This window comes from Artibeus jamaicensis, unplaced genomic scaffold, assembly GCF_021234435.1.
Source record: "Artibeus jamaicensis isolate MK-2021 breed Jamaican fruit bat unplaced genomic scaffold, CSHL_Jam_final scaffold_847, whole genome shotgun sequence".
Lineage (NCBI taxonomy): Eukaryota > Metazoa > Chordata > Mammalia > Chiroptera > Phyllostomidae > Artibeus > Artibeus jamaicensis.
The window spans coordinates 1,035,846-1,061,249 of NW_026522057.1; the positions used below are offsets into that span (position 1 = coordinate 1,035,846).

General features: G+C 45.1%; 3 protein-coding genes across 12 annotated transcripts; 2 read left to right on the top strand and 1 right to left on the bottom strand.

Annotated features, from left to right (window-relative positions):
* The first annotated feature begins 2,762 nt into the window (after nucleotides 1-2,762).
* On the top strand, nucleotides 2,763-15,545 carry PRDX1 (peroxiredoxin 1). The gene is made up of 6 exons (XM_037149594.2): nucleotides 2,763-2,871; nucleotides 4,494-4,610; nucleotides 6,999-7,152; nucleotides 7,465-7,587; nucleotides 7,931-8,061; nucleotides 15,196-15,545. The coding sequence occupies exons 2-6, from the start codon at nucleotides 4,505-4,507 to the stop codon at nucleotides 15,279-15,281; spliced, it is 600 nt and encodes a 199-aa protein (XP_037005489.1). The 5' UTR covers nucleotides 2,763-2,871; nucleotides 4,494-4,504; the 3' UTR covers nucleotides 15,282-15,545.
* An 88-nt stretch (nucleotides 15,546-15,633) lies between these two features.
* Nucleotides 15,634-21,160, bottom strand: MMACHC (metabolism of cobalamin associated C). Of its 2 annotated transcripts, XM_037149835.2 has the most exons (4): nucleotides 21,049-21,160; nucleotides 19,157-19,351; nucleotides 18,124-18,276; nucleotides 15,634-17,457 (listed from the first exon to the last, which is right to left on the bottom strand). In XM_037149835.2, the coding sequence occupies exons 1-4, from the start codon at nucleotides 21,127-21,129 to the stop codon at nucleotides 17,044-17,046; spliced, it is 843 nt and encodes a 280-aa protein (XP_037005730.2). In that variant the 5' UTR covers nucleotides 21,130-21,160; the 3' UTR covers nucleotides 15,634-17,043. The 2 variants fall into 2 exon arrangements, with proteins under 2 accessions (XP_037005730.2, XP_037005733.2); XM_037149838.2 differs by lacking the exon at nucleotides 18,124-18,276.
* A 220-nt stretch (nucleotides 21,161-21,380) lies between these two features.
* Nucleotides 21,381-24,871, top strand: CCDC163 (CCDC163 homolog). Of its 9 annotated transcripts, none has more exons than XM_053660154.1 (10): nucleotides 21,381-21,894; nucleotides 22,007-22,040; nucleotides 22,225-22,412; nucleotides 22,522-22,603; nucleotides 22,770-22,956; nucleotides 23,065-23,132; nucleotides 23,427-23,494; nucleotides 23,799-23,887; nucleotides 24,195-24,328; nucleotides 24,580-24,871. In XM_053660154.1, the coding sequence occupies exons 1-10, from the start codon at nucleotides 21,817-21,819 to the stop codon at nucleotides 24,696-24,698; spliced, it is 1,047 nt and encodes a 348-aa protein (XP_053516129.1). In that variant the 5' UTR covers nucleotides 21,381-21,816; the 3' UTR covers nucleotides 24,699-24,871. The 9 variants fall into 9 exon arrangements, 8 of the variants coding, with proteins under 8 accessions (XP_053516129.1, XP_053516130.1, XP_053516131.1 ...); XM_053660155.1 differs by having other exon boundaries at nucleotides 22,228-22,412; XM_053660156.1 differs by having other exon boundaries at nucleotides 22,279-22,412.
* The last annotated feature ends 533 nt before the right edge of the window (nucleotides 24,872-25,404 follow it).

A 25,404-nucleotide genomic window follows, 5' to 3' on the forward strand; every position in this document is an offset into this window, starting at 1 on the left:
TGCATGTGTGGTACCTAGTAGAGTGTAGGCCACCTGTGAACAGCAGAACAATAAATATGTAATTAAACTACTGTGCTGCTGATTCTAAATCTATATCTCTAATAGTGATCTTTGAATATTTTCCTCCTGGATGTCTTGGTAGTATTTCAATGTTGTTTTCCTCAAACCAAACTGATTATGTTCTCCTTTAAAAGAGGAGTCAGGGGCCCTGGTGTGGTAGCTCAGTTGGTTAGAGCATTGTCCTGAGATGCTAAGGTTGCGGGTTCCATCTGCAGTTAGGGCACACACAAAAATCAGCTAAGGAATGCATAAATAAGTGGAACAAAAAAATTGATGTTTCTCTCTCTCAAAAAAAAAAAAAAACAACTAGAAAAAAAAGAGGAATCAGTAATAGAGTAAACTCCAGAGTTATACAGTCTGGTCATACCACTGTAAGGCACCACTGCACGCCATGGGACACCTTAATGTTCTAGTCTCTGTAATATCACATTAGCATACTTGCCTCTAGCTGGTGCCCCAACCTGGGAACAGGTCCACAACCCAGAAACATGCCCTGACTGGGAATTGAATCAGTTGACCTTTCACACTGCAAGAAACACTCCATGCCTGTCGGAGTGTTCGTCATTATTTTTACCCTCCAACCTCCTTATCCTCAAGTGTTTCGTATGTCGCTGAGCCTACAGAAACATGATTTCTTTCCTTCTTCCAATTCTGCTGCTAATGTCATATTACAGTCCTGAGAATTCTCGTCTGGATCCTTGCAGTAGCTTCCCATTCGATTTCTTTAGGTTCTGATACTATGAAGATGAAAAAACAGGTAAAAATCCTTCCCAGACTACTGCCGAACAAGTCAGGACGAAACAGTGGCATATTTGTAAAAATGGAGATAGAGACATATACAAAGTCCTGTAGAAGGGTAAATGGAAAAATCCCCTCTGCCCCCATTTCTGAAATTGTTACTGTCCTCTAAACAGACCCCACAATCATTTAATTAGACAACAAATATTCAACAGATTTCTTCTCTTTTCTGAACTCTTTGTACTGTTCTTTCATTTTTTATATTCCCATGGGGCTAAATGGTGCCATTTTCCTGGGCCAGCATAACTCTTTCGGTTTTTAAATGAGACAAGCCCAAGTGCTCAGCCCAGGACCCGGCATGTGGAAGATACAATAAATGGTAATTTTCTTTTGGCTGAAGTAGGCCAGCGTGTTGTTGGTTTAATATGCACGTACCATTAATCATCCACTAATAAACTCTGAAATCTATGTCTCCAATGCCTCCTCAAGAAGAAAATGAATAATGGCCAAATAACTGATCAGTCCCAGGCTGGTAAGGGAAAACAAATAAAAAATCACTACTTTTGCAAAATAGGATGATAAGTACCAAAAAAGCTTGAGATGCTTAGCCAGCATGACACAGCACTTTACATTTTCTATCCTGCTATAAGGTCCAAAGGAGTGAGTAGGATTGTGGGGTTGGGGGCAGAAAGGGGGACATGATAGTACTATTTATTAAATGCTCCTATTTTAACATCAGGTGCTCTGTTGTCCCCTGTGGGGCAGAGAGATGGATGTGACCCAACCTTTACCCTCCAGAAGATCAGCCCAGCAAAAAGAGGCAGACAGGTAAACAAGAAAAATAGTTTAATTCTTTTCTGGGGGCTATACAGGCTAGTGTCTGGATACGAAAGAATAATAATCAGCCCTGGCTGGTGTAGCTCAATGGATTGAGCACGGGCTGTGAACCAAAGGGTCCTTAGTTTGATTCCCAGTTGGGACACATGCCTGGGTTGCGGCAGGGTCCCCAGCTCAGGGCCTGTGAGAAGAAAACACACACTGATATTTCTCTCCTTCTCTTAAAAAAAAAGAAAAAAAAAAAAGAAGAAGAATGATCATTACTGGGGGTGAGCAAAACTTAACTTCAGAGGAATTCTGGGGGATGAGTCAAGGTCAGAAATAGCTTCAGAATAAGTAATGCTTCAGTTGAGCTTTTTAAAAAAAGATTTTACTTATTTTCCCAGAGGGGAAGGGAGGGAGAAAGTGGTCGGGATACATGGATGTGAGAAACATTCATCAGTTGTCTTCCCCGCGGCCCCCATCCCAGGAACCGAACCTGCAACCCAAGTCATGTGCCTCAACCGGGAATCCTACCGGGAACTGAACTTCCGGTTTGCGGGAGCTTACCCAATCAACTGATCCACACGGACCTGGGCTTGACCTAGTTTTTTAAACCACAAATCGCAGCAGTGACAAATTTCAAAGATCCATCCAGGCACTGTGAAAAGGATGGATGGGGGGTGGAAAGCATTGTTCCGTAATTGAAACAACTAAGGGGGCTGTCTAAGCATACACTTCGGGGTACTGAGGGTCAGCACTAGGGCAGAGAATGTGAGGACACCCCTGAAAGGGGGGCGCATTATTTGGTTAGTTCACAGGGCTTGGTGTGGCTAAATGTGGTTTTACATTAGCAATAGCGAGACCCTGGTTTGGGTTTTAAGGGCAAGGCACACACCACCATCCAGATCCTGAAGAGATCCAGCATAACGGAGGCCTTAGGGTTTGAAGTCTATCAAAACTCTGCCTCACTCTCTGACTCCAACCGCAGGCTGCGGGTAGGGGGGATTTGCACTTCGGGCACCCGAGCCCGCCCCCAGGGAGGGAAGAGAAAGCGCTGAGTCATTCCGGTTGGGTGTGTGGGATCTGGGCGGGGCTCCGGCCAGATCCCCCTCCTCTCTCCTCCTCCTCCTGTAACGCGACCCTCCCTGACTCTCGCGAGAGCCCTACAGGCTATAAAAGTAGCACTGCATACTTGCACGCGCTTCGAGAGGCTTCTTCCTGACCTGCTTTTCTGGTGTAGGTGTCTCAGAGCCGGTGAGTGTGAAGCCAGTGTGGCCTGGGGGGGGGGGATCGGAGCGCCGAGTATCCTGCTGGTCGCTTTTTATCCCTCCGCTTGGCACGCCCGCCACAACTGGGATTGCTCTGGGGAAGTGGCCCTGTGTGGCCTGCCACCCGAGAGTGGTCAGGCCTTTCGCGCACCTTCACGCAGACCTCCGCTGTGGGTCTCGGGTGAACCTTGAGGCTAAAGTCGGCTCGAGCACCCCCCCCCCCCCCCGCCCCCCCCCCCAACCCAGGCAGAAGGCTCTGATTGGCATGGAAGAGCAGGTTGGTGGTAGTGCTTGCCGGGCTGCTCAAGAAGCTTCTAGAATGGACTGACCTGAGGTCACCCGTTCGTTTTGTGTAGGGGGTTTTGTGTAGGGGTTAAGGCTGTATCCAGTCTTGGGCCGTTACTACCTGTGGAATTTCGGGTATTAAGATTCTCTTACTCGCCCTCATTTTTCCATTTGCGGAATGGGGTTTGTGGTAATCCCAAATGCCCTCATTAAAGACTTACGATGATTTCCGAAGTGCTGTGGTGGAAGTGGTGATGGGAGTGGCAGGACCTTAAGGGGTGGTGGGTGGGGAGCGTATTTTTCGCCAGGGAGGTTCCTGGTTAGATCTGAAGAGGCCCAGTGGGCTGGAAGTCTAGCCGGCTTTCCCTGATTGGTCGGGCTTTAGTGTACGTAGTAGGGGCCACCTGGAAAAGCCTGTCTGAACGAGGCGTTTATGTTAGGGTCACACCTATATTTGCTCGCCAAGTTGCCAAGTCCCTTAGCTGTTGGGTTTTTTATTAAAAGTATTAGGCAGTAGAAAGTTTGAGATGATCAGTGCTCACTCAATGTTTATTTTTAAAAAATTTTATTTAATTATTTTTCAAGTACAGTTTTTTGTCTATTTCTCCAAATCCCACCAGCCCCCCCCCCCTCCGTGCTCCCCTCAATGTTTCTTTCGAACTTTGGCACTTGAAAATTAGCCTCTTGAGGCTTTCAGACCGATGGCTGGCTTCCTGAGTCTAAATCTTAACTCCTTAGTGTTGACTTGGGTGAATCCAGTGTAACATTGCATTTCAGCAATAAACTGTTGTGTTTACTGCCCCAGGATCTTTGTCTTGAGGTCATAAACTCATTTTTTGTTTTTTGAAAGGACTTCTAGGGCTTAAACATGACAAACTAAAGTTTAAAAAGATTTTATTTATTTTTCTTTAGAGGGGAAGGGAAGGAGAGAGGGAGAGAAATGTTAATGTATGGTTGCCTCTCATGTGTCCCCTGCTGGGAACTGGCCTGCAACCCAGGCCCTGACTAGGAATCGAACCACAATGGTGGTTTGCAGGGCCTGCACTCAAGCCACTGAGCTACACCACCCAGGGCAGAAATTGATGTTTTAAAATGAAAACAGAAGCTGATATTTCAGAGCTATGTGATAATCTGCTTTTGTTTCAGAAGTTGGAAAACTAAGCTTATGCCTCCTATTGTAATGTAAGTTAATGTATTTATTCAGGGCCACCAGACAAATCCTTCATTGTACTACAGCTAAGTCTAAGTAGATAAAGGGGTGCTCTGGTTATCTAGAGAAAGAAGACCTATCTCAAATTTATTTCCTCTTTTCATCTTTTTCAGCTGATAGCAAGATGTCTTCAGGAAATGCTAAAATTGGACACCCTGCCCCCAACTTCAAAGCTACAGCTGTTATGCCAGATGGTCAGTTCAAAGATATCAGCCTCTCTGACTACAGAGGTAAGAGCAGTTACATTAGGTTCATCGAAATGCAATTATTTTGCTATTTAGGGATGGCTTGTTCAACTTTTGTATCTTTGTATTGTTGTAAAATGATTTATGTCTCCTAGGTCAAGGTGTTTCGGGTGCCAAGTGGTGATTATCAAGTTATTACAGGGTAGTTTTTCTAGACCCAGACTATTCCAAAGAAAGCACATGCTTCATTATGCCTGAATATAGTAGCTCAATTATCTTCTCAGTACTCCTCAATTGTATTATTGGAGATAGTTTCATTATCTGCCTCATCACCTTGTAAGAGATCTTAAGCAATTTAAAGTCTCACAGCTCATGTTTGGTTTATGAAATATGCCAAAGGTACTGTATTATTATTTAGGCACATTCCCTTCACTGTTTTGCCCCCAATGATGAGAGTTGATGTCATCATTGGAACAGCTCTCCATTCTTTTACAGCTTCTGCAGACACAAGTCAAGTTCTAATAAGGCTCTCCTTTACCTCACATTTGGGAGCAGCTGGGTCTTCTGAGATAATTAAGACTAGATTCCTTTTAATGCAAACCTGAAAGGTGACAAGTATGCCTTTTTTAGGGATATATAGTAATCAGTTCTCGGAGTCAGCTTTTGGGTAGAACATGTAACCAGGTTTCCTGGCACACTGCACTTGGTGGTTGGAATGATAGCAGGTTAGTGGGACCCTATGAGGGGAAGAAGCTTCTGGCAAACGTGGTAAGTAGGATCATAGGGCGTTGATCCTGGCCTGAAAGTAAAGGCAGGATGTTTAGGAAGAGGCGCTTTCTGCCCTCTTTTTTTTTTTTTTTTTTAAGATTTTGTTTATTTATTTTTAGAGAGGGGGAGGGAGGGAGAAAGAGAGGGATAGATACATCCATGTGCTAAGGGAAACATGGATCAGTTGCCTCTTGCGCGCCCCCAACTGGGGACCTGGCCTGTAACACAAGCATATGCCCTGACCGGGAATCAAACCAGCAACCTTTGCTTTGTGGGAGGAAGCCCAATTAACTGGGCTGTGTTGGCCAGGGCTCTCTGCCCTATTTGAAACTGCTTGTTAGGCAGTACCCTGGAGAGGTTGTTTGGAGAAGTTTCTACTGGTTCTGATTTTCAAAGTGCATTTCAAAGGAGCAACTTTTTTTTGACTCTCAAACGTTTCTGTGTCTTGGAAGTGAGTATTTGTTCTAATAGCTCAGTCTATGAGGTGTGAGAGGCTACTTGGTCAGTTAAAGTTCTACTCAATTGGTCATCTGAGTGACTTCAGTAAAATTCCAACAAGAAATCCTGTTTTCTACCAGGATTTTCAGAATATTTGCCATATAAAATTTTTTTTAAATTAATTGAACATACATTATTCTTTTAATTTTGATACCTACATTTTTTAAAGATTCTATTTATATTTAGAGAGAAGGGAGAGAGAAAGAGGGAAGCATCAATGTATGGTTGCCTCTTGTGCATCCCCTACTGGGGACCTGGCCTGCAACCCAGGCATGTGCTCCAACTGGGATCAAACCAGCGACCTTTTGCTTCACAGTCCAGCACTCAGTCCACTGAGCTGTACCAGCCAGGCCTGATGCGTAAAATTTTTGTCAGGCTTGTTAAGGAACATGTTTGTGGTGATTCAGGTGATCACTTAAACCTTACCCATTCCATGACTGTGGTTCATTGTGAAAGAAGTGCAAAGGCTCTGACTTCCTCTTTTTGGTCTCTTACTGCCCTGCAGCAGAGAATACAGCATCTCAGCTTTTATTAGGCACTGATTTTAAGCATTAGCATTGGGCTCTCTGGTAGATAAAACTGCATTCTTGCTTTTCTTCATTGGAGAACTTGGTGTCTGCTAATTTTAACTACCCGGAGAAGATCAAAATTAGACTGAACAGTGGTCTCTAATTGGCAGCTAATACAGAGACAGAAAAATAAAGCATCTACTGGAAGGAACTTTTTTACAGTGCCTCCTGCTGCAAGAGATTCTGAAAGTAGCTTGCTAGGAGGCTAAGCGACATTTGTGTTTGAGCATTTTGGTATCTAACATTTGTTTCTGGTATCAACCTAAAAAGGCCTCATGCCCTGACTGGCATAGCTTAGTGGGTTGGGTGTCCTCATACAAACAAAAGGTTGCTGATTTGACTGCCTGTCAGGGCATGTGCCTGGCTTGCAGTCCAGGTCCCCGTTGGGGGCGTGTGAGGCAACTGATCCATGTTTGTCTTGCACATCAATGTTTCCCTCAATTTTTTTCCTTCCTTCCATTCTAAAAATAAATAGATAAATAAAATCTTTAAAAAAAAAGACCTCCTTTTCTATGGGAAAATGTCTTTAGTTTTCTGTTCTCTATAAAGCAAGGATGTCTGTTTCAAAGGCTAATTTGGGGCTTTTGTTTTTTTCTAGGAAAATATGTGGTGTTTTTCTTTTATCCTCTTGACTTTACCTTTGTGTGCCCCACTGAGATCATTGCTTTCAGTGATAGGGCAGAAGAATTTAAGAAACTCAACTGCCAAGTGATTGGTGCTTCTGTGGATTCTCACTTCTGTCACCTGGCATGGTAAAGCTGTTGGTCCACTTGGCATGTGGACTTTTTAACTAAGCAGGATCTGGGACACGGAGGCTTTGGCAATAATGTTTCTCTAGTATTGGCTTCTGGCATCTCATGGACGGGGAGGGTAAAGGCTCTGGCTTCCTCTTTTTGCTTTCTTATTACCTGGCAGCAGAGGAGAAGGAGCTTGGGTTGCATCTGAGTATACCCAAGTTTGATGTTTTGGGGGGAGGTCAGGAATGTTAGAAGGGGGGTGTGTAAGTACAGTTAATGTATTTGCTACACAAGAGTTTGAATGAATGTGCACGCCTTTTCCTGTAGGGTCAACACACCCAGGAAACAAGGAGGACTGGGATCCATGAACATTCCCTTGGTGTCAGACCCCAAGCGCACCATTGCTCAGGACTATGGGGTCTTAAAGGCTGATGAAGGCATCTCATTCAGGTATATATACCTGTGGGTATAGGGGCTGACATTCATCAGGAGAGGTATGATTGGCTGAGGGCCTTCTATTTGGAGAAAGAGCCCTGATCAGTACAGACTTCTTTCTCATTTTATTTATTTTTTTACCAGTTTTATTGAGAAATAAATAACATACATCACTGTGTTAAGTTTAAGGTATAGAGGATGACGGTCTCATTTCATTCTTTATTTAGGGGCATCCTCACATAAGGGCAAGGCCTGTGCAGGTCTAAGAGACCAGCCCATTCCATTGCTTCTGTATTCTGACAAACCAGTTTTTAAACCTGTACTGCCCTTTCTCAAGCCTTCAATCTCTTCTTCCCAGGGGCCTCTTCATCATTGATGAAAAAGGTGTCCTTCGCCAGATCACGGTAAACGACCTTCCTGTTGGCCGCTCTGTGGATGAGACCCTGAGACTAGTTCAGGCTTTCCAGTTCACTGACAAACATGGAGAAGGTAATTCAGTCCACCTGGTGACAGAGTGGTGGTAGAGTGGGAAAAGTGTAGGGACAAAGTTTATCAAACAAAAAGGATGGTGATTCTGTCCCTTCAAGAAATTGAAGTCTCTGAATTATAGTGGGTTGTGGGTGTAGGGTAGTGAAAAAGTTTGGGGAGGAGAATATAAAGGCTGTATATTACTCCACCTGTACATTCCCAGCTCTTTCCCTGCTCATTTAGAATTATTCACTGTTCCACATTTAATTTACTAAAGGAGTGTAGGGATATCTCGTAGGCGTATAAGGGTGAAGTGAAAGGTTGAGAACCATATCTAAAGTTTGCCGTTCTTGAAGTGTTATTGGGAGAAGAGTTAATCTCTGTAATCCATATTTGTTTTATTGGGGTTTTAAAAAATTAATATGACTAGCTTTGAAATATGGAAAATAAAGTAGGACTACTACAACTTACCCAAAGACAATAAGCAGATACAGCTAACACATTTCTATTTTTTTAAAGATTTTATTTATTTTTAGAGGGAGGGGGAGGGAGGGAGAAAGGGAAGGAAACGTTGGCCTGCAGCCCAGATTTGAGGAGAGTTAGAGCTAGAACGTTTCAGATGAAACATCAAGGTTCTTCACTTAAAAGTTTCAGGGTCAGAGATAATGTGTGTGTGTGTCTGACCTTGTAAAGTCTAAACACAACTGAGCAGATACCACTTAAGGATTTCATTTTATTATCTTTTTATAAGATTATTTATTTTTGGAGAGATGGGAAGGGAGGGACAAAGAGAGGGAGAGAAACTGATGTATGTGAGAGATACATCGAATAGTTGCCTCTCACAGCCCCTAACCAGATACCTTGCCCACAACCCAGGCATGTGCCCTGACTGGGAATTGAACCAGTGACCCTTTGGTTCTCAGGTCAGCGCCCAATCCACTGAGCCACTCCAGGGTGAGGTTTTTATTTTTTAAAGATTTGTTTATTTAGCTTTAGAGAGGGGAGGGAGGGAGAAAGAGGGACAGAAACATCCATGTGTGAGAGAGACATCAATTGGCTCCCTCTCACACACCCCAACTGGGGACCTGGCAGGACATCACCTGAAACCCAGGCATGTGCCCTGGCTGGGAATCAAACCTATATGACCTTTTGGTTCGCAGGCTGGTGCTCAGTCCACTGAGCCACACCAGCCCGGGTCAATTAAAGGTTTTTAGTTTAGCATTTGCTAAGAGTATAGGCCCTTTTCTTATTGCTCTAGCACTAGTACTTCTTCATAAACACATTTTAAAAAAATAGATTTTCAGAGAGAAACCCTGATTGGTTGTTCCACTTATTTATGCATTCACTGGTTGGTTCTTGTATATTCCCTGACCAAGGATCAAACCTGCAACCTTGACACACGGGGACAGTGCTCTAACCAAATGAGCTACCTGGTGAGGGTCTCTCCTTAAACATTCTGATTGCCGATACTGAACTACTTGACCCCAGCTTCTGAATTTGTAAGGCTGTAGCTTTTTTACTCCTTTTTTCATCCCCTAGTGGTATTGGTATGAGACAGCTTTATCCCAACTAGTCATTAGTTTAGTTTTAAAGACTTGGTTCCCATTAGAGACTTCCGCCAAGATGGAGGCTTAGGTGGAAGCACTGTGCCTTCTCACACAGCCAAGTTTAAAAACAACCAAGTTTTAGCAACAAAAACGCAGCCAAACCACAGAAAATTGAACTGCACGGAAGTCTGACAACAACAAACCCTTTAGCCAAACCGTTAAGAGGGGCAGAGCCAGCAGCAGAGCAGGTGGGGCAGGAAAAGAACCACCGGACCAACGGGTGTGCGACCCAGGTGCGCCAGCAGTTGTGGGCAGATCCCAGGTGTGGAGAAGCGGGCGGACCCACTGAGGGCTGATTGCGGTCACACATTCGTGTGCAGATGAACCGGTGAAGGAGCTAGAGGTGGTGAGATGGACCATGCAGGCCCCAGTGGCGGGAAGCAGCAGAGGGAACCGCCCCCACATACAGCGTCACAAACCAGCAACCTGGGTGGCCCCACCCTGGTGAACACTTCAGGCTCCGCTCCTCATACATAACAGGCATGAACAGATCAAAACATGGCTCAAGAACAACTCAGCCCCAGAGCCGATAAATCTAAGCAATGAAGAAATAGCCAAACTTTCAGATGCACAGTTAAAAACACATGATCAGGATGCTCACAGAACTGCTCGATTTTAGACACAAATTAGAGGAACATATGGAAGCTAAACTAATTGAAATGAAGGGAAATACACAGGAAACCAATAGTAATGGAAAGGAAACTGGGACTCAAAGGAGTGGACCAGAAGGAAGCAAGAAACAAGAATCCAAAAAAATGAGAGGCTTAGGAACCTTCAGGACATCTTTAAACGTTCCAACATTGAATTATAGGGGTACCAGAAGGGGAAGAGGAACAGCCACGAGTGGAAAGCTTATTTGAACAAAAAATAAAGGAGAACTTCCCCAATCTGGCAAAGGACATAGACTTCCAGGAAATCCAGGAAGCTCAGAGAGTCCCAAAGAAGTTGGACCCAAGGAGGAACACACCAAGGCACAGCATCGTTACATTAGCCAAGATTAAAATGGAGAGAATTCTAGAAACAGCAAGAGATAAGAGGACAGTCACCTACAAAGGAGTTCCCATCAGACTGTCAGCAGATTTCTCAAGAGATCTCACAGGCAAGAAGGGGCTGGAAAGAAGTATTCCAAGTCATGAAATCCAAAGACCTACATCCAAGATTGCTCTATCCAGCAAAGCTTTCATTTAGAATGGAAGGGCAGATAAAGTGCTTCTCAGATAAGATCAGATTCAAGGAGTTCATTATCCCCAAGCCCTTATATGAAATGTTAAAGGGATTTATCTAAGAAAAAGAAGATAAAAAAGATGAACAGTGAAAAGACAACAAACTCGCAGTTATTAACAACCACACCTAAAACAAAAGCAAACTAAGGATAGCTAGATCAGGAGCGAACCATAGAAATGAAGATCACACGGAGGGTTAGCAGAGTGGGAGAAGAAGAGGGGAGAAGATACAGAAAATAAGTAGCATAGATGGTGGGTAGAAAATAGGGAGGGCAAGAATAGTATGGGAAGTATAGAATCTAAAGAACTTGAGACACATGGTCATAAACTAAAGGGGAATAATGGGGGAGGGGTGTGCAGGGTGGAGGGGAAGGAAGGGGGAAATAGAACAACCGTAATGGCATAATTAATAAAATATATTTAAAAAATACTCAGTTCCTCCAGCTGTAGGTGCTGGGTATGTGGGGGTAGGGGATCATGAACCCTACCCCCCACCCCAGCTTAATGTAATTGAGAACAGGATAGTTGTGATTAAGTGCTACAGAATCAGATTAAGTGCACACATGGACCTGGACAAATTTCTTGAATTACTATATTTTCTCAAGAAATTAAGTACTTTAAACTAGCTTCCTAAAGCTCTTTGAACTCTTGATGCTGTGATTTAAAGACATGGAAGTTGTTAGTCTGGATTAGTGGTTATCTGTTTGGGGACCCAAAAATGAAACTTGGCTAGAGTGGGAGATAAGGATCAATAGGGATCAATGAGCACTGGTACCAGAAGGCATCTTTTGCAAAAGCATGTGTGGGACTAGATTGAGGGAGCAGAAGGCTGCTGAGACTGCCCTCTAGTGGGGGGTGAGCACGAAGATGGGAGGAGTGGCAAAACTGGCCTTTTACTGGATTTTCTGAAAGGACCTTGCTCTTGGGCTAGGCTGTTAAACCCAAGTGTTCATGCCTGAAGCTTGCTTCTTCAGGCTCTGTTGGTCTCTGCTGCTTCCCATTCCACTAGAACAGACACAGCTTTCTGTGTGCAGCCTTTTATGGCTTATGGTAGTTAAAAATGAGAACCTATGAATACTAAGTACTTTTTATGAAGTACATTACCTGTGTCGTTTATTTGACAAGTAACCCTAACCCTACCTTCTTGTTTTTTTTTTCAAACTTAAAAAGTTTTGTATTTTAGAGAGAGGAAAGGAGAGTGAGAAGCATCAATCAGTTTGTTGTTCCACTTATTTATGGTTGATTGTTGTATGTACCCTGACTGGGAATAGAACCCACAACCTTGGCATATCAGGATGATGCTCTAACCAACTGAGTTACCTGGCCAGGGTCCTATGATTTTTTTGTTGTTGTTGAGATGTAATTGACATAACGTTAGTTTCAGGTGTGCTACATAATAATTCATATAACCTACATTCCTGTTTTTTTAAAATATTTTTATTTTTAGAGAGGGGAATGGAGGGAGAGAAGAAGACAAATGTGGTTGCCTCTTAAGAGCCCCCGGGCTGGGGACGTGGCCTACAACTGAGGCATGTGATCTGACTGGGAATTGAACTGGCAACCCTTTGGTTCACAGGCCAGCACCCAATCCACTGAGCCACTCCAGCCAGGGAGGGCTATTGTTATTTTTTAAAATTTTCACCTGAGGACATTTTTTTATTGATTCTAGAGGGAGAGAAGAGACATCAATTTGTTGCATGTCTTGAATCGAACTGGTGACCCTTTGGTTTGCAGGCCAGTGTTCAGTCCACTGAGCCACACCATCCAGGGCTAGACAGAGGAATCTTTTGATTTCCTGTTAGCAGCTAGTGTGAAACTTTTCACTGCCTGTGGCCTGGGATTTGATTTTATGCTGCTCTTTGTTCTATGGAGCGTGTTTATGTTTAAGATCTGTGTTTTAACCTTTTGGTGCCCCTAAAGGCAGTAACCATGTAATAATCAAAATGGAATTTCAGGAAAGTAATGGCATCTGGGCCTGTCATTTAGCACTTGTTCTATCCATACCTTGTTCCCAGACAGCTGGATTCAGTCTTGACATTTGAGGCTATTCCTTGGACTGAAAGGGTCCTTCCCTCTCATTTGAGCAAGTGAGATTTTTTAAAAAAATCTTTCCTGAAAGAAATGCTTATTGATTTTCAAGAGTAGAGGAAGGGAGGGAGAAAGAAAGGGAGAGAAGCATTGATTGGTCACCTGCCGCATGTGCCCATACTGGGGACTGAACCTGCATCCTAGGCATGTGTCCTGACTGGTAATATAGAACGGAAAGACGCTTGAACCGAGCCACACTGTCCAGAGCTGAGCAAGTGAGACTTACTGCTCTGTTACTAGTGATTATGTCTCTAGAAGAAAAGTAGTAAAAACACAGTGGAAAAATCAGCAGTGCCCCCCCGCCCCCTTGTCTCACTTTCTTCAAATTAGCCAAAGGAGCATTGCTAGCTCAGGATCCTTGTAGGAGTGTAGGAAAAGGGTGAAGGCTGTGGGTTTTGCGTGCGTGTGTGTGTGTGTGTGTGTGTGTGTGTGTGTAAGATTCAAACTCAGACCTTTTGCTTAGCAAGGGCTGAAGGCAGGCTAAGTGCATGCAGGGCCTTCTGACCTAAAAAACATGGAGGAGGAAGAAATAGTGTTACGGTTTAAACAGCCCTGGCTTTGTTGTTTATTTAGCTTAATTTTTTCTTGGGTACAGGGGTGAGTCATTTTGTAAGTGAAATCATACAATGTTTGTCGATTGTGTCTGCTTAACATTGTTTTCAAGTTTTGTCCTTGTTTGGGCACATGTAACATGGATCAGATCTTGTGTAGCACATTTTGTGTATCCATCTGTTGATGGACACAGGGTTTTCACCTTTGGGCTATTGTGACTAATGAATGCTGCTAGATTGTTGGTGAACAGGTGTCTGAGTCCTTGTTTCCAAATATTTTGGGTAAATGCATAGGAGTGGAATTACTGGGTCATGTTTAGCTTCCTGAGAAACTGCCAAAGTTTTGCATAGCAGCTTCACCTTTTTACAGTCCCACCAGCAATACCAAGCGTTTTCTGTATCCTTACCTACATTCATGTAGAAAATTTTTTTATACCATAACCATCCTAATGGGTATGGTAGCTGATTGTGGTTTTGATTTGCATTTGGCAGTGTTAAGCATATTTTCATGGGTTTATGACTGTTTGTATATCTTTGGAGAAATGTCTATTATTTTTCTGTAAGTTGGGTCCAGTGTCATACTTTTGCATGTGGAAATCCAGCTGTCCCAGCACCATTTTTTGAAGAACATATAAGCTTATTTTTAAAAATAATGTATTGGAATCATACATATAATTGCAGAGGACATGAATATGCATTTATCTGTTGTCTTCTGTTAACAATTCTTGCCTTAAATACTGTATACAGGTTATTTTTAGGACAAAGGATACAGTTGAGGCTGTTGCTCAATTTTATTTTTTAAAGGTTTTATTTATCTATCTTTGGAGGGGAAGGGAAAGAGAGAGGGAGAGAAACACCAATGCATGGTTGCCTCTTGTACGTCCCCTGCTGGGAACTGGCCTGCAACTCAGGCATGTGCCCTGACCGGGAATTGAACTGTGGTTGTTTGGTTCGCAGGCCCGCTTTCAATCCACTGAGCTATACCAGCCAGGACTGTTGCTTAACTTTTTTTTTTTTTAAAGATTTTATTTATTTATCTTTAGAGGGGAAGGAGAGAGGGAGAGAAACATCAGTGCATTGTTGTCTTTCATGCATCCCCTGCTGGGAACTGGCCTGCAGGGAACCAGCCTGCAACCCAGGCATGTGCCCTGGCTGGGAATTGAACTGCGATCCTCTGGTTCGCAGACCTGTGCTCAGTCCACTGAGTTACACCAGCCAGGGCTGTTGCTTAACTTTTTAAAATGAAATTTCAGCCCTGGCCAGTTGGTTCATTTGGTTGGGGTATCATCCCATATACCAAAAGGTTGTAGGTTTGATCCTGTCAGGGTGCATACAGGAGGCAGCTGATTGATGTTTCTCTCCTCTCCTTTCCTCTCTCCAAAAGACATAACAAAATAAAAATGTATCCTCAGATGAGTTAAAAAAACTAAATGTCAGGTGGTAAATCAATAAATTATATGTAATAGTAACAGGGCTATGGTGAAGATTAAATGGTATGTTTGTTGTTAGCCTTGCACTAAAAGGTTGAATGATCTAGACTAGTAGGTTAGGTTTCCTGGTACTTGAGTGATTTAGGGTTTTTAGGGCTCAGGTTTGGTTTTGAGGCATCCATTTGCCTCAAATGGGGGAGGAGGGTGGAGCTAACCACTGAGCAAATTATTAATTTGTGGTAATGTTCTCTTACAGTGTGCCCAGCTGGCTGGAAACCTGGCAGTGATACCATCAAGCCTGATGTCCAGAAGAGCAAGGAATATTTCTCTAAGCAGAAGTGAGCAGTGGGCCATTACATAGGGTCATGGTGGCAGTATACAACCATGAGAACAAAACCTCTCTTTTACTATTGTCATGCTTAAAACACAAGATCTTAGATTTAGGGCAGATGTGATCTGGGACAAAACAGGACCTTCCTGCAGGGTTTGGGGAGGCCAGCCTTTTTCTAGAGGAAATGACCTGAAGTTATGAAACAAGCCAACTGACTTGTGCGGTAGTGGGGCATCACCATTTTTTGTGTAGTTTTTATTAAACTTGAACTGAAACCTTGTTGTTTGTTTATTTTAGAGGGCATTAGCCTTTGATTTACTCTTTGCTTTCTTTTGTTAGGGGAAAGTGAGAAGTGAGAGCTGCTTCAGAATCAGGAAATTATAGAGGGGAGATGCAAATAGGGAATGGAACTAAACCAGGATATTAACGTTTTCTTCTACTATATTTGGAAAAAGAGCAAGACCTGCTGTGGTGTTGGCCATAGTCCTTCAGTTTATTTTATAGGCTGCATTGTAGGTTACAGCTTCAGTGACATTGATTTCTTGGGCATTTACCTTTTACACTATTGGGAAAGCTTTATGAGAACCTGAAGCTTGGCTTCGTCTGATAAAAGCCTATTACTGGTGCTGTAAAAGATCAGAATTAGAGGCTCTGTACCTTTGGAACTGAAAGGGGGAGAAGACCTAGCACCTGGGCTGGTGTTTGTAGGGTAGGACATTTGGTATCAAAAGCATAGAGTTAAACACTTGTCACTTTCCCTGGGTTCTAGCCTTGCATTGAGGGTAGCCCTTTTTTTTGGCCCTCATGTCATTGTTATGAGATAGTGGTGAGGGTTGGAGTGACTCCTGGGCCTTTGTGGTTAGGGCAGATTCAGAATGAAGGATACTTCAGTGTATGGTAGTGATGATCTTCCAGACACGACTTTATCAGCTACCCTCAGCCTACAGCCTGTTGAGTATTCTGTATTGTGAACAGCAATACAGGATTCCCAGGGCCTTTAATAACAGATGACACACTGCATACTATTATGATAAGCATTGTTTCTGAAATGCATTACAGTCCTGGCCAGCTTGGCTCAGTTGGTTGGATTGTCATCCCAGAATTGAAAGGTCGCTGGTTTAATTCTGGATCACTCCCCAGTTGGGGTGAGTGCAGGAGACAGCTAGTCTAGTCAGGGTTTCTCTTCATGTCTGATACTTCTCCCCCCTGCTCTCTCAAATGAGAATAAAATATCAGTCCCTAAGACAACACTGAGACACTTTTTTTAGGTTTTTATAGTTGGAAGGAGAAAGATGGAGAGAATACAGATTGGTTGCCTCCTGCATACCCCAAACTGGGGGCCTGGCCTATAACCCAGGCATGTGTCCTGACTGGGAATTGAACCAACCACCTTTTGGTTCTCAGGCTGGCACTCATTCCACTAAGCCATACCAGCCAGGGCCAGAGACATTTCCTTGTACCATTACTTTGAGGATTACTGCCCCTAAACTCTTATCACGTAGCATCTTGGAGCACTACAGAGCATACACATGCCCAAATAGGTGGGAATTCTGTTTCTGCCTTTTTTCCTCCCCCTATTGAAATAGTTGCCTTGGTCTTAGAGTTCTTGTCTTGACAAAATGTCTCTGAGCCATGTTATCTTCATTGAAGATCTCTATCATTCTTTTATCAAAAGTAATCTTTTACCTAAAAATCTATGCCTTGCCAAAAGTCCTAGCAAGTACTACTAGTGTAAATAGGGATCCCACAGGGAATAGGGGAGGGGAGGGGATATCAAGGACCAGGAGTTGTAGGTGGTGAGGTCCTGAGGCTGAACCAACCTTGGGTTCTGGGATTCTGAGGCTTGTTGGGTATTAGTGTCAAGAGAAGATCTGGGGATGAAGAGCTAGGATGCTCTGAGGGTTGGGCCAAGCCCAACAGTGCCAAGCGTTGGGCAGGTGGTGTGGAAAAGTAGGCCTTCTGCTCTTCAGAGTAGCGCTCCTGCGGTGTCACAGCATCCCTGTATGTCCAGTCACGCCAATGAAAATTGAAGCCTTCAAGCAGGGCAATTCGGTCAGCTCTTGTTGGTACAGAGTCGAGTGGTTTAGTGGGTGGCAGATCTGGCACCTCTACTCCTGGCAGCAGCACTACCCCTCGAATGGCAAACCAGCCCCCAAATCGGGGATGTATGCACACACCTGATATATGCTGGGGAAAGGGTAAAGAAAAGTAAGGTCATGGATGTCACCTTGGCACCAAGTTCAATTACCATCAGTGCAACTAAGCTTATTCATTTCTTTCTTTCTTTTCTTTTTTTTTTTTTAAGATTTTATTTATCTTTAGAGGGGAAGGAGAGAGGGAGAGAAACATCAATGTATGGTTGCCTCTAGTGCATCCCCTGCAGGGAACTGGCCTGCAGGGAACCTGCCTGGAACCCAGGCATGTGCCCTGACTGGGAATCGAACCGTGATCCTCTGGTTCACAGGTCCGTGCTCAATCCACTGAGCTACACCAGCCAGGGCACAGCTTATTCATTTCTTACTCAGCAGACAGTGATTTCACATATGAACCTGTAAGTGGGGAACCTTTTCATGAACTCATTCTGGCTATGAGGAAGGGTTTCGGAAGCTAATGGTCAAATCAACTTCGAAGTCTCAGCACTGCTCTGCCCCCTCCCTTCTGTAACAGGGTTTTATAGACTAGGTTCTCTGACCTGGTTTCCCAAGTTGGGACTCCCAGAGAGCACATGGGGCTGGACCTCAGGATTGTGTCTACAAACTCCTTTTCTCATGGGAGGTGGAGAAACCTCAGATCTGATATCTTGATGGGCCATTGCCATTTTCTGTCTCTAGTCATTCATACTTGACCTCTGACCTGGGTTCCCCAGGGGTCAGCCTCTACATCCTGTCGTTGGTAGTAGTAAGCAGCCCCTGCCACATGGGCTGCTGTCTGGGCCAGAATCTTGGGGCGCCGGTTAGGATGTACCTCGTAGTCAGCGATGACTTCCATCTGCAGCTCTGGGAGGCTCTGGGATAGAGGACAAGACAGAGGTTCCTTTCAGCATGAGAGGAATCATGACTTGTTCTAGAGAGCCCTAATCGGTGTTAACATGGTCCAGTCCTTAGAAGTCATGTTTGAAGGGAAAACGTAACCTTAAATTTGAGGGAGGGGCTCCAGTGTGAAGAAAATGATTACTCTGTCCAGGAGGGCCCATGTTTGAAGGTCTTGCTCAGAAACCTCCATAAGGGGTGACTTGGCTCTGTCCTCCACAGTCCCAGTGTATGTGTATGTATAGAAACATGTAGCCCTGGCTGGTCTAACTCAGTGGATTGAGTGTGGGCCTGTGAACCGAAGGATCGTGGTTCAGTTTCCAGTCAGGGCACAAGCCTGGGTTGCAAGCCAGTCCCCAGTAGGGAGTGCATGAGAGGCAATCATACACTGATATTTCTCTCCCTCTCTCCTTCCCTTCCCCTCTAAAGATAAGTAAATAAAATCTTTTAAAAAAAGGATTATCTTCTTATCTTAAAAACAAACAAACAACATGTACATGTTGAGTGTGTGCTGGGGAAAAACTGTTTTCAAAAGGCCCCAAAGGCAGCACGAAGCTTCCAGGTTAGGGTAAAGACAGGTGAGAGATGCCTGGGGCATGTTCGGCTTATTTCTATTTCACTTGGAGATCAAGGGAAGTCTGGTCTGAAGTTCACAGAGTTGCCCATCAGGGTATGGTGAGTAAAAGCGATTTCAGACCTGAGGGGGCTACAGGAAGGTGGCTGAACCTGGATCAAGGAGGCAGAACAGGGACAGATCGTAGATATCATCCTAAAGGTCTAGATACTGCACTCAGCTTGGAGGAGCTCAAAGCAATTGCACACTGGGGAAGCTGGAGGAGGATATGAATGTTGCTCACCTCTCTAACACGGTCCAGATGGTAGGCCACACACTGGTCCACAGGGTCAGTCAGTGATTGGAGGTGGCAGCTCTGCAGGAAGGGCTTGAGGGCCTTGTCAAACATGGCAGGTGTGCTGAGTACCAGGAAGGCCAGGGTAGGTCCTGGCAGAGGTAGGTGGAAGGCCGGAGGTAGGAGTGCATTGTACCATGCCACCTGGAACAGAAAATTCATACCTTAACCTGGCATTTAAGGCTTCATATATTTTGCCCCAGCCTCCAGCTCATGCATTGAATCACTGAATTTCTATTGATGATCTGCAATGTGTGTGTGTGTGTGAAGGACTTGCCTGAATTGGACAGGATGTTTAGAATACAGAGGCAGAGAATTCTTGAACAACTAGGAACAAAAAGAAATTGTGCCGTGTTTGGTGCAATGATAGGGCCAGGTGAAGGTCCTCTGAAATCAGAATTCTAAGTCTTCTTGGAAGCTGAGTCTTTAAGGCTTGGAGGCAAGCTGACAGGTTGATATGGGGAGGAAGAATCTGTTGTGTATTTTAAATGGAGGTGACAGCATAAACAAAGAGAGGCAAAAAGTACAGAACATATTTGGAGAATAGCAAATTGTCTAGTTTGATAGAAGTAGAGGGTTTGTAGAGAGAAGCAGAGGGAGAGAAAGGCTGGAGATCAGTAGGAAAGATTGGCTTTGAATACCAACTTAAGGAACATGGGTCTAATTTGGTAATAACACAGGGCCGTTGAAGATTTAAGGAGCAAACTGACCCGATCAATTTTGAGAAAGATTAATTTGGCTGCAGTATGGAGGGTGGATTGGAGGCAAAAAGACAGCAAGGAGGCTACTGCAGTAAATCCAAATGAGAAATGGCCTGGACCAGAGCATAGCTGTGTTGGATGGAAGAGTCTGAATTTGAGAAATTTGGAGACAGATTCCTAAAGGTACTTATGTCTGACTGGATATGGGGTTGAGAGAAGTAGGAGCCTAGAATGACTGGCTCCTCAGTACAGGTCTTCAGTACAACAGCTCCAACTACCTGAGTCCACCTGTCCACCAGATAGCATCCTTACTGTCCCCCCATACCTGTTACCTACCACCTCCACACCTATATTCAAATTGTTCCAGATATTTGGGATGTAATAACCCTTCTTCTAATCTGTTTTCATGTAAAGCTCAACTCTATTTTTTCTGGAAAATCCTCTCTCAAACTAGACCCAAGATACTCCTCCATCTACATCCTCTACCAGCACTGATATGGGCCACTCAGTGGAAGGGGTGAGAGTAGCCTGTCTCTTAAACATTAGGCAAAGGGCTCAAGCTACACAGCTCAGTGCAGGAGGCACTGGAAGGAATGGAGGAAATGGACTTACGTAAACAAGGGAAAGTTGTGGAGCCAGACTTCTGTGTACTTAGGGTAGAGTTAATATATCCAGCCCAGTGCTAGTGACTGGCAACACCATGAACTATGCTTCTGTTGCTGGATGGAACAAAGCAGCCAGTTGTTTGCTTGTTCAACAACAGGAATGTCCTTCCCTCCTCAAATGACCTAAACCCTAGCCATGCAAACGTTCCAAGCCTTGCTCTCTCCTCCTTCAGGAATCTTCCAAAGTGACTCTGGCCCCAACGGTGCCTTTCTTCCCGTTAATTATGTAAGTGACAGAGTCACAAGGTCACTGGATCATATGGTGTCTTCCATTCATCAATCCAGCACTGTCTGGGGGTAAAAGGAAAAATATGCAACTGCTCCTACCTACCCGAGCCCCCTTTGACGAAGTCCTGGTAAATCGGACAAAGGACCAGAGGAGCTCGGGAAGGATCAGAAAGGCTTCCCGGCTTCACGCCACTAGCACCGATCAATAATACACCTCACCCTAGCATCGCAGAAGACAAAAACCAACCTGGAAGGGGTAAACCTCGAAGCCAAAAGGTGACAACGTGGTCTCAATTTTCTGCTTCAGATCTGCGACTTGAGGGTCCATACTGAACGCTACACGCCAAGCTTGCTGGGGAATGGAGTCTCAAGACAGCTTGAGTCATTAACTTTTAGGGGAGCTTGGACTTCATTTCCCAAAAACTGTGGGATGCGTAGAGGGACTGCGCAATGCCTACTGGGATATGTAGTTCATTTGGTCCTTAGAAACAACCATTGTAGAATCAGAAAGACTCGGTTTCCCAGCAAGCTTCACGGCAGGGGTGTGACTGCATATATTGCCTCTCGGGAAACGTAGTTTGGTAGCCAGCTTTAAGCGTTGTCTATGGGAGAAGCGAACTCCGTTTCCCAAGTAGGGCTGCGGCAACTGGTCGAAAGTCGGCCTTTCCTGGTCTACTGGAGGCTTTGAACCCAGAGGCGGCAGTAGCAGCTGGCTTAGGTTCGGTGTGATGACGACAGTATCCTGTGTCTGAGGAGGTCTCGACCAAGATTCAGCACCTTCAACTCCCTCCTGATGTGTCCACATCAGGGTATCCCTTTCCCCCCCCAGTTTCCCAAGAACGCCTCTCCCCTGTCTAGTCCAAGAGGCGCAGTTTTGGTCTAATATTGCATCCTTATCCTTAGTATTCCCTATTTCAATCTGACATTGTGGTCTTTCCTGCCCTGTGCGTCGGTTATTCTGTGCTGGGAGAGTAAGGGCACAACACACCAGGGAGACATACCCCTGCTGCAGGCTATGAGTAAGACTCTGAGCTGGTCCGAGCAGCTCGATGCGCTTCTCAGTGCTACTGATGGAAATGTGGCCAGGATTAAGGTAAGGGGAAGTGAGACCCGGGTTTGGGAACGTGGGATAAAGGACTCAGATTTCATTGAAGATGCACTTATTATTATTATTATTATTATTATTATTACTATTATTATTATAGCAGCGGTTGTATCCCCTTGGAGTCTCAGCTGCAGGTAAGTATTGCCCCTTTTTTTATTCCCTTTCAGGATTTCTTTTCCCCTTTCAGGAAGATTTCTTTCAGGGTCTTCCTTTTCCACCACCTGTACCATCCACTCTTCCTTTCAAGTGTCCAACTATTTCCTTTCTTGAACAAAGATCTGTTCCCCTCTTCCCACCCCCCAAGTCTTCTTTCCTCAGCAGGAGACCTGACTGGAACCTGGATTTCTCCTCATCACTTGCCTCCCCAACCAGGAACCCAAGCTCAACAGCCTTGGGCTCTAGAGACTCCTATTGTTCCAGAGAGGCTGAGTTGGGCTGAGGCCCATAGCACATCTCTCAGGGATGAAGTTACTATTCTCAGATCCCAGCTTCGAACCCAGGCTCAGGTGAGGCTCGAAATCCTAGGCGTGTATGTATGCTGTTGTGTGAGACAAGGGTACCATGGGTTGGGGAAGCCGCTTACCCAGTAGCTCATGTGGTTTTCTGCCTGGGTAGGTGACTGAGGCACTAAGGCAAGCTGTGCGGGGCCTGCTGGAAGAGCAAGAGCAGCAGAAGTACCAAATTTGTGCCCTGGAAGGTATCTGGCTAGTTTATTTCTTCATACACAAAGCCTTATACACATGCAAACAATTTTATTGTACACCTGTTGTGTGTGCATTTGCGTCTTGAATTGGAAGTGGAGTCTGTAGGCTCATATGTGAAGCTCTTAGAGTGGTTGATCCCCCAACTTGTTCCATTTATAGCATCACTGAGGTTGCTGCAGGGGGGCCCAGAGCGGAAGGCTCTGCTTTTGGAGCAGCGCCTGGACAGGCTGAGAAGGGAACTGCAGGGTCTTCGAATCCAGGTGCAGGAACAGGCCCAAGCCCAGATACAAGCAGGACCACAAAAATGCAGTGCTACCAGTGGCCTTCGCCAAGAGCTGCAGAATGAGTAAGTGATGGGCATGACTTCCCCTTCAGGCCTTTGGATTCCTGGTACTCTGGTAGCCTCCTCTGGGCTTGTTGATTGGCTTTAGATGGGCTGCTGTCATCCCTGTAGGAGGCAACTGCTATGGGAGGAGTCGGAGATTCTGAGGGAGGAACTGAAGTTGCTGCGGGACCAGCTGAGTAAGTAAAAGACTGGAGGAGGGTATGAGTTCAGCTGTTCTCTTTTCTGGAAAGCCTTCTTTTTCTCCCAGTAAGTGGCCATAGCTCTAATTGCTTGAGCTACTTAGCAGTCTGGTGACCATTTTGGTCTTGTCTCCAAAGGTATGAGTCTACTCTCCCTAGTCAGCTTGGACGCTTCCTGTTATCTGGACCAGCATGTTTATATCTCAGTTCAGCACCATACTGGGTACAAGGCAGGGAGGGGGAAGGAAAGAAGTTGGAGAAGAGCTTTATTACATTTTCTCTTATCTGCAGCCCAGCATCAGGAGCTGATGCTGAAACAGATGGCTGAGGGGCGGCAAGCTCAGGCTCGTAGCTGGAAGGTAGGACCAGGATTGGACCTATCCCATCAAATCTCCCTGTGGAGGCTCTTTCCTCTCTCTTGTCTATCCTGTTCTTCAGGCAGGCCGGGATGCCCTCTCTCACCCCTATCTTTTTCTCTTCTCTGTGATGACTCCATCTCCCTTCAAAGCTCTTCTTCCCAAGCCCTCTGTTCCAGGCCATGAGAAACTGTTCTTGCCCACTAAGGGTTCCATGTGTGTTGGAGTGGCCCATTATGGAGAGGTGGGGAGTGTTTCTCCTGGAGAGGGAGAGGTTTGGTTCTACCTTGGCACCATAATCTGGCAGATGTTGGAGAAGCTGCAGAGTGACCAGGAGGGCAAGGAGGCTGCCAGGATAGAGGCCCATGATGCCCGGCGGAACCAGGACCTCCTCAGGTCAGGGGGTGTGAATACCTGTGGCAGTGGAAGGGATATGTTTCATAGAGGCCAGGCATTGGGGTCCAAAGTTTAGCTATCCTATATATGACTTGGGTCAGTAGGGAGAAATAGGAGTATTTGGGATATAGTCCATAAGGGAAGTACTGAGCATTCTTTACTTGATATGGAGTCATGGAGGTATCTTTATGTGTTTGGAGGATAAAGACGGAGGCCAGCGCCTTAGAAAGGAGGATAGTTCTGTGCTGGAAGGGCCCCCTTCACCCACCATCACCATTTCTGCCTCTCATTTTGTTTCCCTTTCCAGGACTTCCGTCCACATCCTCCAGTCTAAGATACCCCTAGCTGCCACCTTTGCCACATCTCTTCCTTCATCTAGCTCTGAAGCCATTCGTGAAAACAGTAACAGTAGCTGGGAATTTCTAAGGAAGCTAGGTGAGGGTAAGGGCAGGGAGCCCAGTTCTGGGGGAGGCTGAATCTGAATGGTGCCCGAATGCCACCTGCATAATTGTTTGGCACTAGGTAGAATGGAGTCTCTGCCTCTTTCTTTGTGAGTCCATCAACCTCTTTTGCTACTTATCCCAAGTCAGGACTGTGTTTGTCTCCGTTTCAGACAGGTCCAGGGCCTAGTTTTGTGTATCACAGTGCTTGTTGATGTTTTTTTTTCCTCTTTTTCCTTTCTTTCCTCTTAGACCTCCAGAAGAGCACTCTCTCTAACCTGGAACCCAGCAACTTTCAGCTCCAGACCCAGAGCATTGAGCAGGAGGACCTGTCCTTTAGTGGCCCCAAGATACTCCTGAGTGACCTGTAAGGACTTGGAAGAATAGTAAGATAAAGACTTCTTTGCTCACCTTCCCCTCCAAGGCCTTGTTTCTGGGCTCCCTGCCCCTCCCCTCTTGATCCAGCTGGTATCTGCCCTCCCTACTGAGCCTGGTCACTGCCTGCCCACCTGCCCACCAATTGCAGTAAAATGGTTTAATTCTCCCCGATGTGTTTTCTGTGAATCTGCATCCACATGGGATAGACTCAGCTGTACCTTTTCTTCCTGTAACATGACTGCTTCTTGCCACTGCTTTGTCTGAAATCTAAGTACCTTCAGTTCAAACTCAGTGCTCAGTGGAACTTGGAAGGCGGTGGTAGCTCCCATTCTGGTGGATAGAATGAGGTAAGACAAAGCTCTGGGGCAGTACTATTGTGGGGATGCAGAAGCAGGCAAGACACTCTGATTGGCCATGGGTGTAGGCAGTAGGAGGCTTTCTCTTCATGTCTCCAGCTTCTGCTCTTGAGGCTCACTCCTGCCCTTTTACACCTCCGCATTCTTAGCATCCCAGCCTACATTTCTGTATCAGTCTACTCCCTGGCCTCTCTTCTTTCAGTCTCTTTGCCTCTAATCCAGTGGCTTTCAGAATTTTTTGACTGTGACCTCCAGTAAGAAATAGGTTACACTGTAGCTTAGTAAATACATATGTGTATATGTATTAACTGAAACACATGTAATGATTTAATACCTATGCTTA

Coding starts and splice junctions, on each gene's coding strand:
- PRDX1 (XM_037149594.2), top strand. CDS start 4,505: ATGTCTTCAGGAAATGCTAAAATTGGACACCCTGCCCCCAACTTCAAA. Junction 4,611..6,998: donor CAGCCTCTCTGACTACAGAG/GTAAGAGCAGTT, acceptor GTTTTTTTCTAG/GAAAATATGTGGTGTTTTTC. Junction 7,153..7,464: donor CACTTCTGTCACCTGGCATG/GTAAAGCTGTTG, acceptor CTTTTCCTGTAG/GGTCAACACACCCAGGAAAC.
- MMACHC (XM_037149835.2), bottom strand. CDS start 21,129: ATGGACCCTCAAGTCGCAGATCTGAAGCAGAAAATTGAGACCACGTTG. Junction 18,277..19,156: donor ATCTGGACCGTGTTAGAGAG/GTGAGCAACATT, acceptor CCTCTATCCCAG/AGCCTCCCAGAGCTGCAGAT. Junction 17,458..18,123: donor CTGACCCCTGGGGAACCCAG/GTCAGAGGTCAA, acceptor CCCTTTCCCCAG/CATATATCAGGTGTGTGCAT.
- CCDC163 (XM_053660152.1), top strand. CDS start 21,851: ATGCGCTTCTCAGTGCTACTGATGGAAATGTGGCCAGGATTAAG. Junction 22,604..22,769: donor CCAAATTTGTGCCCTGGAAG/GTATCTGGCTAG, acceptor TTCCATTTATAG/CATCACTGAGGTTGCTGCAG. Junction 23,133..23,426: donor GTTGCTGCGGGACCAGCTGA/GTAAGTAAAAGA, acceptor TCTTATCTGCAG/CCCAGCATCAGGAGCTGATG.